The sequence below is a fragment of the Raphanus sativus genome, unplaced genomic scaffold (assembly GCF_000801105.2).
Source record: "Raphanus sativus cultivar WK10039 unplaced genomic scaffold, ASM80110v3 Scaffold2218, whole genome shotgun sequence".
In the NCBI taxonomy this organism is placed as follows: domain Eukaryota; kingdom Viridiplantae; phylum Streptophyta; class Magnoliopsida; order Brassicales; family Brassicaceae; genus Raphanus; species Raphanus sativus.
In genome coordinates, this window is record NW_026617527.1 from 2,042 (window position 1) to 16,740 (window position 14,699).

General features: G+C 35.6%; 1 protein-coding gene and 1 long non-coding RNA gene across 2 annotated transcripts; one reads left to right on the forward strand and one right to left on the reverse strand.

Annotated features, from left to right (window-relative positions):
- Positions 1-268: 268 nt before the first annotated feature.
- LOC130505373 (indole-3-acetic acid-amido synthetase GH3.5) lies at positions 269-2,936 on the reverse strand. Its single transcript, XM_056999970.1, has 3 exons — positions 2,487-2,936; positions 1,449-2,377; positions 269-1,066 (listed from the first exon to the last, which is right to left on the reverse strand). The coding sequence occupies exons 1-3, from the start codon at positions 2,810-2,812 to the stop codon at positions 483-485; spliced, it is 1,839 nt and encodes a 612-aa protein (XP_056855950.1). The 5' UTR covers positions 2,813-2,936; the 3' UTR covers positions 269-482.
- Positions 2,937-5,435: 2,499 nt separating this feature from the next.
- On the forward strand, positions 5,436-9,080 carry LOC130505372 (uncharacterized). The gene is made up of 5 exons (XR_008941645.1): positions 5,436-5,877; positions 6,026-6,204; positions 6,317-6,390; positions 6,774-6,822; positions 8,985-9,080. It is a non-coding gene; the product is annotated as an uncharacterized LOC130505372 (long non-coding RNA).
- Positions 9,081-14,699: the final 5,619 nt, after the last annotated feature.

A 14,699-nucleotide genomic window follows, 5' to 3' on the forward strand; every position in this document is an offset into this window, starting at 1 on the left:
TTATGGTATATTTTATGAATTTTCAGTAGCAGTGTTTCATTTTGTTTTTTGTTTTTCTTCTTCTCAAACTGTATTCATCCTTCATGGTTAACCTATATTTATATAAAGACTAGTATGTCTCTAGTTCTATAGTAAGGTGCCATTTCAACCCATCCATGATTTTGCATTTGCTTTTAACAAAATCAACTTAGCAAATTGCAATTTAACGTTGCTAACGATAAAGGATCCAGCCAGTAAAGCACTAAATTAGAAAGTTTAGAGGCTCAAAAAAGTGATGGAGAGAGGACAGAGAGTTGCTTAGAGAAATATGATTTGATTTTGTACAACTGGTTTTCAAAACCAAAGGGGCTATGCATAAAAAAAAATACCAAAAAAAAAGAAGCTAAACTAAAATCAAGATTACAGAGACATGAGATTATCCTTTGCAAGTCCCAAACCTTCTACTTCAAAGACTATCTCTTCACACGGTTTCTGATTCCATCTTAGTTACTTCCCCACTGTTTATGACCAGGGATCCATTTAGGACAGTTGGGGCTGAAGTAACTATCAACAACTCTTGAGTTCAATAACTCAATAATCGGAGCAAATTTCACGCATCTCGGCGTCTTATACTGATTAATAGATGCTCCCAAGCTGATGGCATAATCCATGAGCTTATCAAATGTCCCTGGCTCAACAATCTTGATTTCTAGCGGGCCTATGGACTTGTCACTAACCCTTCCTTGTCTATAAACAGTGTTGAACGATTCTTCAACGGCTAGGCAGCAATCCTCAAAGACAGAAGGAGGGATTGGTGTGTTTCCATCCAAACATAGCTCCCAGAAGAGGACATAATGGCCAGGGATAGAACTTGTATCCGCATAGCTTGTGAATTCAGAGAGTGAGGCATCAAATGGGACAAGGTGTGTCATTGCGTTCTTCACCGCGTTCTGAAGCTCAACTTCGTCGGTCTTGTCGGAATCTATGCTCAATACCACATTCTTGCGGCATATGAAACTGAATTGAGGTGCCTTGTTCTTGAATCCAGTCACTCTCAACAAATCACCAACTCTGTATCTACAAAGCCCTGCGTCAAAATCACAAAGCACACAAACATAAGACTAGACCCTTAAAAATGTAATATTTTTTTGTTATAAATTAACAGAAATTTCTTTATTTATTTTTATTTTTATGACAAAATTACGACAAAATTAGCACTTAACAGAAAAATCACTAAAATAGCAAAAATGATTATTTTACTCTGAATTCTAAACTTTACCCTAAGTTCAACTCTTTCAATACTAAACTCTAAACCATGATAACTAACCCTAAATCCAAATATAAAGAAAAAGTTTTTAAATTTTTTAATAAACGTTATTTTGAAAACAAAAATTCTGTGTATGCACTGTTTCTTTTTATGGAAAACGAATGTTATTGTTATAAAATAGGACATTTCTCATTTTTCTTACCGGCATAAGTGGTGACAACGAGTTCGTACTCCTGACCAAGCTTAACATCAACAAGATCAACAAGCTCTTGTTGCTCTTTCTCCGTGAGTGCTTTAGGTAGATTGATGGAGTTAGTAACACCTGAGTTTCTATGAACAGGCAAGAACTCGAAATAAGCCATGGTTGGTATGAGCGTGTAAGAGACCTCGCTGGGTTTGCAGAGTGGCCTTAAGTTGACACCAAAGTAACACTCGGAGGAAGCATACATTGTACAAACAAGAGGCAAGCCATTGCTGTAGTAATCCAAAGTTGGAATGTACTGAGACATTGTCCCGGTCACAATCACATCCACATACTTTGTGTTAGGCCACAACCTAGTGATAATCCCTTGCCAGGATCTCTTCTTGCACTCGAACTCCACAAAATCTGCGAGTTTTGGACTCGGTTTAAGGATCTTAGCAACCGCCTCACGCACCGAAGGATCAGTGATCAGGGAACTTAGTGTACCGGTTCTGATGTCACGTACCAGCTCGGTCCAGTGCTTCTCAAGAAACTTGATAGCTCTGATGAAACCAGAGGCGAAAACAGCACCGACTCGAAGAACCTCCTGATGTTGGCATAAGCCGCAGAGCATCTGAGAGTACATGCTCTGGTAAGAGTCAGGGCAAAGGATGGTCTCGTTGGGGCTTGTGTAGTCGGTGTAAGGGTCAAAGGGTCTTTCTTTGAAATGGGAAGATTTGTAGTAGCTGGTTAAGACAGGACGAGCAGGTAGGCCTCCTGGTGTCTTGGATTCAGACTTGATGAACAAGAAATACATTCCTTTGCCTTTGTCGAGACCAGGAACGAACTGGCTCATTACAGGCATCAAGAAACTGTAGAGAAGCGATCTTCTGTCTAGTTCTTCTTCGATTGTCGGCATTAGCTTCCTCTCTCCACCAGATGTCCCAGAGCTGTTAAAGAACATATCGAAAGCTTGTAAGGCTCTTGAAAAACAGAGCAAAAACAGAGCACAAACAGAGCATCTTCAAGAAGAGAGAATAGAGAGTGTTAATAACGAACCTAGTGAGGAACTCGGAGATGGGCTTTGAAGAGAGGATAGGAGATTTATCACCGTTAGCAATCCTGTTGATCTCAGGCTGGATATCCTCGTAGGTTATAACAGGCATCACGTTCTTGAAAATCTCTCTGTCTGTGCGACCGTTGAGGTCATGTCGCCTGAGATACTCCACGTCAGCATTACGGGTCAAGATCTCCTCCAAGACACGTCTCTGGACTTGGTCGGCGTTGGAGGTCAGTTCCTCGATTAACTGAAGCTTTCTCTTGTTCTTCTCGTCGAGGGTCAGATCGAAAGCATCTAAAGATTCAAACTTTGGTGCCTCAGGCATGGTTTGGTTTCAGAGATTGTAAATGTGAGAAGATGGAAAAGATTGAGATGGGTGTGGAGTAGATGAGCTTATGGTTTTTAGGAGCTTTTAGTGTGTGAGGAAGAAGGAAAGAGAAGTGTTGATATATATATAGAAGAGAATGAAAGGAAGGTGGAACTAGGCATGGACGTTGAGGAAGATGAAGGGTGTAATCGTCAATTGCTATAACATGTCATGGGACATCTATCACTATATAATTAGAACTTTTAGTACTCTGCAATTCATATACTTACTTGCACTTTGGATATTTATTTTTGGAAAAAACAAATGTGTATATAAAAGCTATAGTCACTTTTACGAAGATTTAAAACTACATGTACGAGTACGACTATAACTGTTATGAAGATTTAGACTTTATGTTAAGAAAAGATATAGACTTTGACATATGCTTGAGCTGACATGGCATATAATTGTAAGAGACTTGTAATAGACCATCAGTACGTACGTTTTGCATTGTTGTTAAGAAAATCACTTTACAAAATAATGGTTCAATGGCAAAAGGAGATATTACTTTTGTAAAAGCAAAGGAAAATTATCACAATTTACTTTATACAGCCGTTACTGGAAACAGTTGAATTTATATCCATCAATAACTGGCTGCATTGTATATTTACCCCAAAAAATTGCATTGTATATTTGGTATGCATGATTATGCAGATTAACGAACTTATATTACAGTAATAATGTGACTAATTAATACTCCCTCTGTTTTTTAATAAGTGTCATTTTAAAGTTATGCACACAGATTAAGAAATCATTAAATTTTACATATTTTCCATACAAAAATATCATTATCCATACATCTCAATCAATAGAAAAATAAAATGCATAATAAAATTAATAAATTTTGTATTGAAAACTTAAAACGACACTTATTTTGCAACGAAAAAAATTCCCTACAACAATATTTAATATGAAACGGAGGGAGTAGTTTACTGGTTCGGTGCAATACTGAGTCTAGTATATTTTATTTTTGCAACTAAAATACTCAAATCAGTCATCCAGTATACCAACATGCTCAGAAATCATGTACAAAACATATAATTAAATCCATTAACTAGCTATCTCAATCAGGCTAGACACTAGAATATAAAAAAGTATACATGACATTAAAATAAGTATCCATCCATAACAACAGTGCATGAGAGATGGGGGCACGGATTTTATAACGGGGTTTTACTCGGTTGACCAGCTCTCTGAAACCGGCAATATCCGGTTAATCCGCAGCAATGTCGTACGTGTTGTCCCACGAATCATCAGCAAACCAACTTTAACCCTTTTTAATACCCTAAGCTAACAAGTATTAAAACACATCTCTCGAAAACGGAGTTATTTTGAGACGGAATGTTATCACGGCGAGAGGAATCCGAGAGGTGTGTGTGAGGGGGGACCAGACAGCTGGATATCACACTTGATAGGTTGACACGTGTACGGAACTATTGCTGTTCTACAAGTTTGGTGCCTTCACGTTGTTTATTTTGAATATATATAATATTATCTTTTTGATAGTCCGAAATATCCAAATCTGAAAACCTACTAATTTCTTAGGAATCGGTTTATCAAAAACAGCAAATCCTTTTTTCAAAAAAAAAAAACAGCAAATCCAATTGCTGCATGTGAAAATTAGATATTCACACTGACTAGCTATTTTGCAGGATCAAATTGTTTGGTTCATTATTATCCGTGTATCAAATGAGTTTATTTCAAAAATTTGTTGGTGTGAACTCTCTTTTGGAAATTTCAGTTTCTTTCTTTTTATAAAACACAATCAACGTGAAACTTTGCATAAACTACACCAACGGATAATATTTGACGTTTCTAGTTTTAAACGTTACAGTTAGATGGTAGACGTATTCATTAGCAAGCATATATACTTTAGATATGTGTTTTTATTTTGTTTTTACAATAATGATTTTCGCCGGAAACGATTTTCTGTAAATCTTGTTTCGGAATGTTCCTTTGTATTCTAGAGAAGAAGTCCATCAATCATATTACTTGAGTTTATTGTTAGGAATTATGGATCGTTTGATTGCCCTAACTACTTAACACATATAATTTGATCACCGAGTTCCCGGCCTCTAGCACGGTACGTCTCGGGTGGGAACCGTCTCCCACAACATCTACTATCAATCAAAAGGGTTTACACAAACGCTCTAAGCGCTCTCCTCCTGTAAAACATAACACCATACGAAGAACACAACATAGAATAAGAAAGATCAAAGAAACTCTCTCCCGCAAAGACATGACTCGAACAATGTTTTGCTTAGTTTCTTCTCTACCCCGATCTCTCTTTAGTTTTCTCTTGTTCTTGTGTCCTCGGATCCTCTCGTCTTTAGGATGATCTTATACGACCTTAGCATATTCATATTTATACCAAAACATAACCGACTTTGTCTTCTTGTAGTTTCCTTTTCCTATATAACTTACCTTTTCACGTTTACTTGCAGATAAAGGATTAAGCTCTTGTTGGACTTGCTGGACCCACAAACGAATAGGACTTGAAGTTGGGCCTATTATCTTTATAATCTCCACCTTAGGCCCACACTTCTCTTTTCCCTCTTGTCATCATCTTCGTGTGGTTTACTGTAAAGCTTTTTTTTTTTTTTTCTCGCCACACCTTCGGGCCAGCTACTGCGACTGAGACCACTGATGTCATTCAATAGCTGATCTCTTTCTTTCCAACATCAACAAAACCTGCAAATCCCATGTGTTGTTACTCCGGCTGTCCAAACAACTCCATCTTTCGGCTCAGATTGATTCATGACTCTCCATCACGCCTCTTTTTCAGCATCGAAGCTTTCCCTTTTGTTTTATTTTTTTTTCTTTACTCACATGTAAATCTTGGCCTGCAAATTCCAGCGACTGATCCTGTTACCAATATTCCACCTGGAGCTGCTTCACCGTCTGTGGTCGCCAAACTCTTCTTCTCTCCGTTTCTTTGATACTGGAAGTCCTGATGCAATTCATAAAAGAATCCTTGCATTTCTGATATCCTCCTCCGATGCCATCTCCTTATGTAATCTCAGGTATTATAAGCTCTTCCTCATCTCATCACAACAATTCCAGAATCCGAGTACGCCCACTTCAATTCTAATTGCTGCTGCATCCACCACATCCCCTGTGATGTTTTGAGCTTTAAAACCTTACACCATCTGTTTTTTCTTTATTCTGCAGCTTATGAACATCCCGTGTTCTTCTGCTTGCTAGTTACATGTTTGCGTCTTGCCGCCTAATTCCCAAAGCTCGTCCTTCTGATGAACTTAATGTGATTCTGACCACACTTATCACCAACGCCTTCTCCTTTATACGAGACCAAAACCGTGCTCCATCTGCTTCAAATTCAGACTCCACAAGTAATCTTCTAAACGCCCCTTTTATTTTGTTTAGAATTGATTCACTTCTCATCATTTGAACAAGAAACTAAATTGTCCTCTGTTTCTTGTACGTGATGACTTGATGCCAAAGAGATCCCGCCGTGTTGTATTCTTGCTTGTGTCTTTCTGATCATGAGGTTTCAAACTTCCATTGGTACACCACAGGTAAACACTTCTAAACTTAGTTTCAGCTTCAGTTTAAATCCCCAAATCTTCACAATACAATAACTTAGAACACAGGCTGAAACTCAATGCTCTTTTATTGTTTCGCGAGATTTTAAACTATCCTGTTACCAACTTTGAACCTCTGAAACGTCACCAACCCTTTATGGAACCCAGGAACCTCCTAAGAACCTCTTACGGTCTTACCCTTGATCTTGATAGTGAATATCCAGAACACAAAGTGCTGTGTTCTCCGTTGTTTAACCTTCAACACCATTTTTTTTTTTTTTTCAGATAACCATTGAAACCTTGATGTATTTGTTTCAAACTTTCTGAAATTTCTTATGAAATCATAAAACACTAACTTGTGTTTTTCTCTGTAACAGCTTCTCCGACAATCTCCTTTGTCTTCTCTGTAACAGCTCATGATTTCAGGTTTCTCTCTAAACCTTATGCCTTGTTGAAATCAATTATCCCCCAACTGATTTCTAGATATCAGATACCATCATCAAGCACCCACTCTCTCTTGAAAGCTTTCTCTTTAATCTTGTTGCAACATGATTATGCTTGAACCCATAGACATCTTTACCTGTTCTCTCGGACCCTGTCATCTTCACACTCACTTTGAATCATACCCAAGCAGCGACTGATTTCTTCTTAAAATTACATCCAGTGAGCTGATGAACCTTTTACTCAAATCATGTCTTTACACTTGAGACAACTGAGACATCCTCTTAACTTTGTAGCTCCACCTAGAATCACAAACGGTTCTGTCTTGAACCTGCATTACACTCTAGTAACAGCAATGACTCCACCTGGAACTTGGATCCTTCAAAGTTAATTTCCTCTTCTATCTCTCTGAGTTAATAACCTTTTTCCTCACTGCTTCTCTTGATTCTTACTCACCGAGCCTTGTGTGTTTCAACCGTTTTTCCATGGCATTACCTCTTAACTGTGTCAGGCTTTAGACACTTTCTTGTAGCTACATCCACCAATTCTTAATGCCAGATGACGTCCAGGAACCTTTGCTTCCCGTGAAGCTCTCAGTCTGAAGTAGACCAATTTTTCCTCTTCTTGACTCTTTCGCCGAGCCATAAAAAACAAAAAAACCTAGAAATCCCTAGCTTGTTTCTTGGTTTCTAAGAAACTGATTCCCTTATCAGTTTTGTCCGTATGAGTTCATCTTCCTTAAGCCACTTGCAGAAACCAATCCCGAGAGTACCACTTGTAACTCTAACTTGAGCTAACACCTTTTTTTTTTTTTTTATACCAGAAAACCCTGCAACTCTCTCTGTTTCACCAGTTTTCGTTTCTATCTTTTGATTCTTCCTCATGTTCTGATGCTTATAAATTTTGACTGAATCACCATCAATCTTCATGTCAATGTACCACATAGATCACATACCTTGACCTCTCCTCCAACAAAGACAACATGTACACCGTCTTGTACCGCTGAACACGCCGGCTAACCATCTTGTTAGAAAGACTTTCGATACAGTTCCCCAACATGCTCTGTTGCTTGATGACATCGAGAATTCTCCTCACAGAACATTCAGTCTCCTATGCCCATACAGTTGTTGTCGTGCCATCATTAACTTCTTTGATGCACAAAAACTTAAACTGAATAAATGCAAGAAACCCTTTAAAAACATAACTTCCGCTTCCGCATCTCGTGACTTTGATGATACTCCCAAACTTAACCCTTTTAAGACTTTCTCAAACTTTGTGGTTGCAGCGGAAACCACACTTAAAGTCTTCAAAAAACTTTGTACTTCTTTAAACATGTCATGTTTCCCTTTTGATCTTTCTTCCTTTGCATGAAGCTCTAACATCATCTCCACCTTGATCCAAATCTCTTTAATAGGCAGATAACAACCACCTATATAGATCGATCAGCCTTGAACACTCTTGGTACCGCCATTATGAGTAATGGAACCCGCCGCCTAACATCCAATCTCGTTAAGAAGACTTTCGATATCAACCTTGTTCAACTCCCTTGAGATGAGTGTTATTGAATCAACACCTTGTGCTTCCTTGAAGACGATGAACTCGCACTTTCCTTGAAGAACAAATAAATACTTTTTATCTTTCTTCTTTGCGATTCTTCGATCTCTTTTACACCCGCAATCAAAATCTGGATTGCTCTGATACCACTTGTTAGGAATTATGGATCGTTTGATTGCCCTAACTACTTAACACATATAATTTGATCACCGAGTTCCCGGCCTCTAGCACGGTACGTCTCGGGTGGGAACCGTCTCCCACAACATCTACTATCAATCAAAAGGGTTTACACAAACGCTCTAAGCGCTCTCCTCCTGTAAAACATAACACCATACGAAGAACACAACATAGAATAAGAAAGATCAAAGAAACTCTCTCCCGCAAAGACATGACTCGAACAATGTTTTGCTTAGTTTCTTCTCTACCCCGATCTCTCTTTAGTTTTCTCTTGTTCTTGTGTCCTCGGATCCTCTCGTCTTTAGGATGATCTTATACGACCTTAGCATATTCATATTTATACCAAAACATAACCGACTTTGTCTTCTTGTAGTTTCCTTTTCCTATATAACTTACCTTTTCACGTTTACTTGCAGATAAAGGATTAAGCTCTTGTTGGACTTGCTGGACCCACAAACGAATAGGACTTGAAGTTGGGCCTATTATCTTTATATTTATTCAAAGAATTACGTACGTCTACGTAAGATTAGTGTCTGGATAGCTGCAAAAGATAAAAAAGAAAAAAAAATCCAATGGCTGATATACGCTGTAAAGCCTGTAATAGGATAGGGTTTAGAATCGTGCCTAACAAATTTGTAACATCCCGAGTTGTGATATGTGAAAAGGCTTAAGAGAATTGATTTGGCTACCTATGTCATCAAAGTTGACTTACCTTTTCCGTCACCATTCCGTTTAGAACTCCAGAGTTAAGCGTGCTTGGGCTGGAGTAGTGAAAGGATGGGTGACCTATCGGGAAGTGATTCGCGATACCGTGTAAGTGAGGCCAAAGCACGGGGAAATGTCGGGTGGTGATTGCAGGGTCAGTAAATAATGATTTGGAGCTTGGAAAAATTAACGACCGACCGTCAGATGGGATGGGGCCCACGGGCCGAGAGAGCGGGCGTGGGTGGCCCATTAGCCGTGGGCGGTCGGGGCGCTACAAAATTATCTCGTATTCTCGTACGCAGACGTGTGCATATATATATAGCGTAACAATCTTCCAAATTTTAGCACAAAAAAAAAAATCTTAGGTTTGTATTATGGAGTCAAATACTTTGGTACGTTGCTTGACTATAAAGTATAAAGAATGTGTATATCTATCAGAAAAACTCGAAAATTAGTACTTTATTTCATTTGCTTCCAATATCATGGTGTTCGGTATAAATTTTGAATTTTCAGCGTATCAAACGTGTTTTAGCTTTGCGACATTTTCAAAAGGCGATATAAATATGGTTTAAATACCAAAGACCCACAAATCGTGACGATCAGTCACCATTTCCAAATACCAAAGATAGGTTAAAAGTGTCCTAACATTGAGGTTCTGTACTAGATTCAAACTCCTATTTTTTTCCATGTTTAATGGTTTACTGAAAATCTGACTAATTCAAAGGTGAACGTACACCATACCAAAGTTCAATGTCTTAAGTGATTCGAACTCTTGGATTTACGTATTCTCCTTGTTTAAATGGCTCACTATTATGAATATCAACATTTTGTGGTTATCTAGATGATTCATAATGTTCTTTACTTTTATATTTCTTTTGGTTGTTATACACGTAATATCCCAACATGTTTCCCCACCGAAAATCAGGTGTGACCAGGTGCACTATGGACGCATCATGCGCGTATGTGTCATATCCAAAGCTAAGAAAGCGTGTATGTTTTTCTGATTTTGAGTATTCTAAAAGAAATCCGTACACTCACACTCTTTCCACACTCTTTCGCAGTTTTAGTTTGCTAATAGTATGCGGAAGGTTGTGGCGTCGGCAGGAGACATCGACAGTCTAATATTAACTCCTTTGCCGTTGACTTTCCGATATTATCTCCGAGGTTTTCCTTTTCTACATGTCTCATATTTTTCACAGCTTTAATCTAAAAGAGTGTTTTTATAAAATATCAAAAAGAGTTTTCTTCCTCAAATCGTATCATCGGGTTTGCCCTACTTCAAATCATAATGTTACAAATGCGCATGTTCTTTCGTTGAATCTTGAAGATGATTTTATTGCGTAGTATGAACCTATCATAGAGTGATATGCTCGAAGCTTAAGTCCTCAGCTACATTTTTTGGTTACTAAGTATTTATTACCAGTTATTAAAATGGTTACTAAGTATTTATTACCAGTTGACATCTACAACATTAATTTGCTAAGAAAACTACAAATGATTTTTTTTTTAAATGAATGTAAAATTTATTCAATCAAAACATTTTTACAACTAGTGCATCATATTTGAAGAAATAAAAAGAACAAATCCAAAGAAAATATAAATCCTAACATCTTTTCTCTTCACATCTTGCTAGCTTCTTCAATCAATTACTTCAAAAACTCCATTCCCCCTCGAATGATTACGTAAACAGTCTTTTTCCTTTACGATTTCATTAATCATGCCTCAAAAATTTCCAGAAACAAGTAATACTATTATTGAAAATTATTACTTGATGTGATGTCATATCATGAAATAATCTATTGATTTTGAAATAGATAGTTCGTGGAGGAGAAAGTAAAATGTTTATGGTGATCCATATTTATTTGATCAATAAGTTAATTGAAATGTTCAGTTTTATTTATCCTTATCTTTTTATATTTTTAGTGGTAACTACTAAAGTAGCCCACTAAAACAGGACAAAAGCTCTTGAGATTGAAAGAAGCATTGACAATTTGAAATCCATGTCTTCTCTCGTTTGTTTTCACTACTCTCCATTATTGATTCATTTCTCTAGGCTCTCTTGAAGTCTCATTTACTATATTCTAATCTATGTTTTAAATAATCGTGAGGATCACAAAAATTTATAGACCAAAAACTAATCTCACGGATCCTTACATCCAAATACGTGTTATTTCAATTAAATTATGGTCAAATAACCAAGCCGAATCAGACCCAAATGTCGGACATCTTTACTAAATGAACCAAACCGGTTTGCAAATATTTTTTCTACAAAGAGGACTTAGTTATATATGAAGCAGGCTCAACCGGAATGTAGATAGAATAACGGATTATGGTTTCCCTAATCAACTCCTAAATTCTCTTTCATGTTATGGGTGGCTGCTAGAAATAGATTGCAAACTTGTAATAAAATCCAGAAGTGGAATAATTTAGTGAATACATTATGTGTATTATGCCAAGAAGAACAGGAAACTTGTCAGCATTTATTCTTCAAGTGTCGATATTCTGGTACGATATGGAAGGAGCTGGTTGGAGGGATTATGAAGAATAGATTCACTTTTGAAAGGAATGAGCTTCTAGATGTTGTATCACAGTCAAGTTCTAGATTTACATCCACTGAGTTATTCATCACCAGATACACTTTCCAGGCTTGGGTGCATAGTGTATGGAGGGAGCGAAATGCTCGTAGGCATGGTGAGCAGCCAAGAGAAGAACGCGTGTTGATCAAATGTATAGACAAACTGATCAGATTGAAGCTGCTGGTAGTCAAAGGGAAAGGTCATAGTTATCTTGAGGAAGGATTGTGTGTGTGGGTTGGCTCTAGAATACAAGGTTGAAGAGTTTTAGGAGATTTTGAATTTTATTTTTTTTAAATGTAATTTGCAATTCAAAACAGATGCATTTGATGTAACAGAAGTTTTGATTGAATAGTTTTTACATTCATTCAAAAGAAAATATCCCATTTACTCCTCAAGAGTTATAGTAATGCATTATCATACCGTTTTTTTTTCTTTTTTTTTTTGAACTAATATAGTTATAGTTACAATGATAGTTTATTTACAATTAGCAAAACTTTTTGAACAAAGTAGATATGGATAATTTTCTATTTTTTTTAAATATAGGATTTGGGTTTAAACTATTCATTGGTTTTTTTTCTTGTTCGAATTATTTTCCAAAATTATATATGTTTTTGGCATGAAGTGCTGTGAAGTCAATCAATTACTAATTGTTCACAGTGGCATGTCACTGTACGGCTATCTCGTTCCTATACTAAGACTGCACAGTAGTTTATTCCAAATCTTACAAAATAAACCAGTCCGTCTTGACTATTGATAACGCCAAATGATAGTTAAACATAGGCCTAGTTAAACATCACTCGACGACATCTCGGTTTTGTGGGAATATACTGGAATGTGCCTAGTTTCCATCTTTCTAGTACTCTGATCTAACAGTTTTATTTGTTCATGGCTTCGTTTGATATGTTCATAACGATACTACAAATGTTTCAGTGATGTAATACTCTTTCCGTTTCCGAAATAAGATTTTTTAGATTTTATTCTTGTTCCACAAAATTAAATTTTCTATATTTTTAAAGTATATTTGTATATTTTTAAAAAATATTAATTGTGAATATTCAAATTGATTAATTTTATTGGTAGATACTTATTGGAAAATATATAAAAAAATAAATAGTAAATTAAGTTGTAAACATTTATTATATTTTTAATAAACGTTAAAACTCTTGAAACTTTTTTTTATGGAACTGAGGTAGTATATGTTTATTTGTTCATGGCTTCATTTAGTAAGATAAGAGACCCAAAAACTTGAGAACTTCTTTCTATAGACTATAGAGTAAGAGGTTTATTAAGATAATTAAAATTAATACCATATGATTTATGTAAGAATACTTTTAAGAGAACACACAACACAACCAACAGAATGGATGGGCATAATAAATATAAACCACATGCTACTAACCTACTAAACTAGAAAATGAGTGTGTCGGTTTCACCTTTTGCAATATTTCACTACAGTTAAATATTTGATATTTTCTATCAGCCATGATTAGTTATCTTTATCTCCCACTAAGTACTTATAAACTTGGGAAAAAGTAGCCATAAACTTGATTGCCTTAGGCTAGGATAAAATTCATGTGTAAAATAAAGTTGACAAGATGGGTCAAAAAGAGGTTAACACAATTAGACTCTTAAAAGATAATCCATGATTCTAACATCTAAAGCCTTCTGTATAATAGCTGACATCTAATTTTATTTATATTAGCAGCTTATTTCACATCAATGCGTACTTAGAAATGCTTTAGAAAATTAGTTTTAGGTTTGGGCACATATACTCGATTCTCCGCTCGTACCTGCTACTCGCTCCGTATTTATTCTATAAAATCGAATATTTGAAGTGATCAAACCAAATAATAAGTATTTTAAATCAAAATTTACAGGCGCAAGCTAAAATATCAAAACTTACAAGCGAAAGCTAAATACCAAATCTGTAAAAACTTATCTATTTAACTCGTTTGTATTTGTTTTTCGTTCTTAAATATTTTTTGTTTAAAAAAATTAGCAAGTTTGATAGTTTCAAAATTTTAATCCATTTAAATTTTAAAATTAGATGAACCATAATTTTTTTATTTGGTTTATTTTTTTGCTTCGTGTTAAAAAATCAAGTTGTCGACATTTTTAAATCAGATAATAAACCAATGTATCTTATTATTTGCAATGTAAGTCAAGTGTCAAATATCTTTATATCTTTCATTATTTATCTCATTACTTGTTTTTGCTTATTATTCGCTATTTGTTTCTAAAATATTATTATATATTTAACATATTTTATCTTTTATGTATACTGTAACTAAAATCAGATAAAAATATTAGATTCAAATAAAAAGAATTTAATAAAAAGAAAAGATAACAAATTGTTTTCACTTAAATACTTGATATAGCAAATATTTGTTTTAAACAAGTTAAGTTCAAGTCCTAATTACAATTACTTGAACAAGCCAAACCAAGTACCATGCCTTAAAAAATTAGCAAGTCGTACTTCATTTAGTAGATGATTTTACAGAAATATAAGCAAAGTCATAGCAATGCAATGATGCCAAGTGAGAAATTCATTTTCTAGGTTATTAAATCAAGTTAATATACAACTCTGAATAACCAAGTAATACAATAACAATAAAATTACACAGGATATATTCATTCATTAGTTACCAACCATTTTTAATGAAATTTCATAAAAGGTTGACAATAGTAAAGAATCAATGAGTTTTTCGCAATATATTCTCCGAAAAAAGGAAATGGAATACAACAAAAATATAAGAAGAAGAAAATAAGTAAATGACTTTTGGTTGGAAACCAAAGAAGGTGGGGAACAAGATTAACACCACAAGTGGAAAATATAGAGTCTCTATATGT

Bases quoted from the DNA above. Each gene is read 5' to 3' on its own strand.
- LOC130505373 (XM_056999970.1), bottom strand. From the start codon at position 2,812: ATGCCTGAGGCACCAAAGTTTGAATCTTTAGATGCTTTCGATCTGACC. The intron at 2,378-2,486 runs GTTCGTTATTAA...GTTCTTTAACAG, and splicing joins ATCTCCGAGTTCCTCACTAG to CTCTGGGACATCTGGTGGAG. The intron at 1,067-1,448 runs GTAAGAAAAATG...ATTTTGACGCAG, and splicing joins CGTTGTCACCACTTATGCCG to GGCTTTGTAGATACAGAGTT.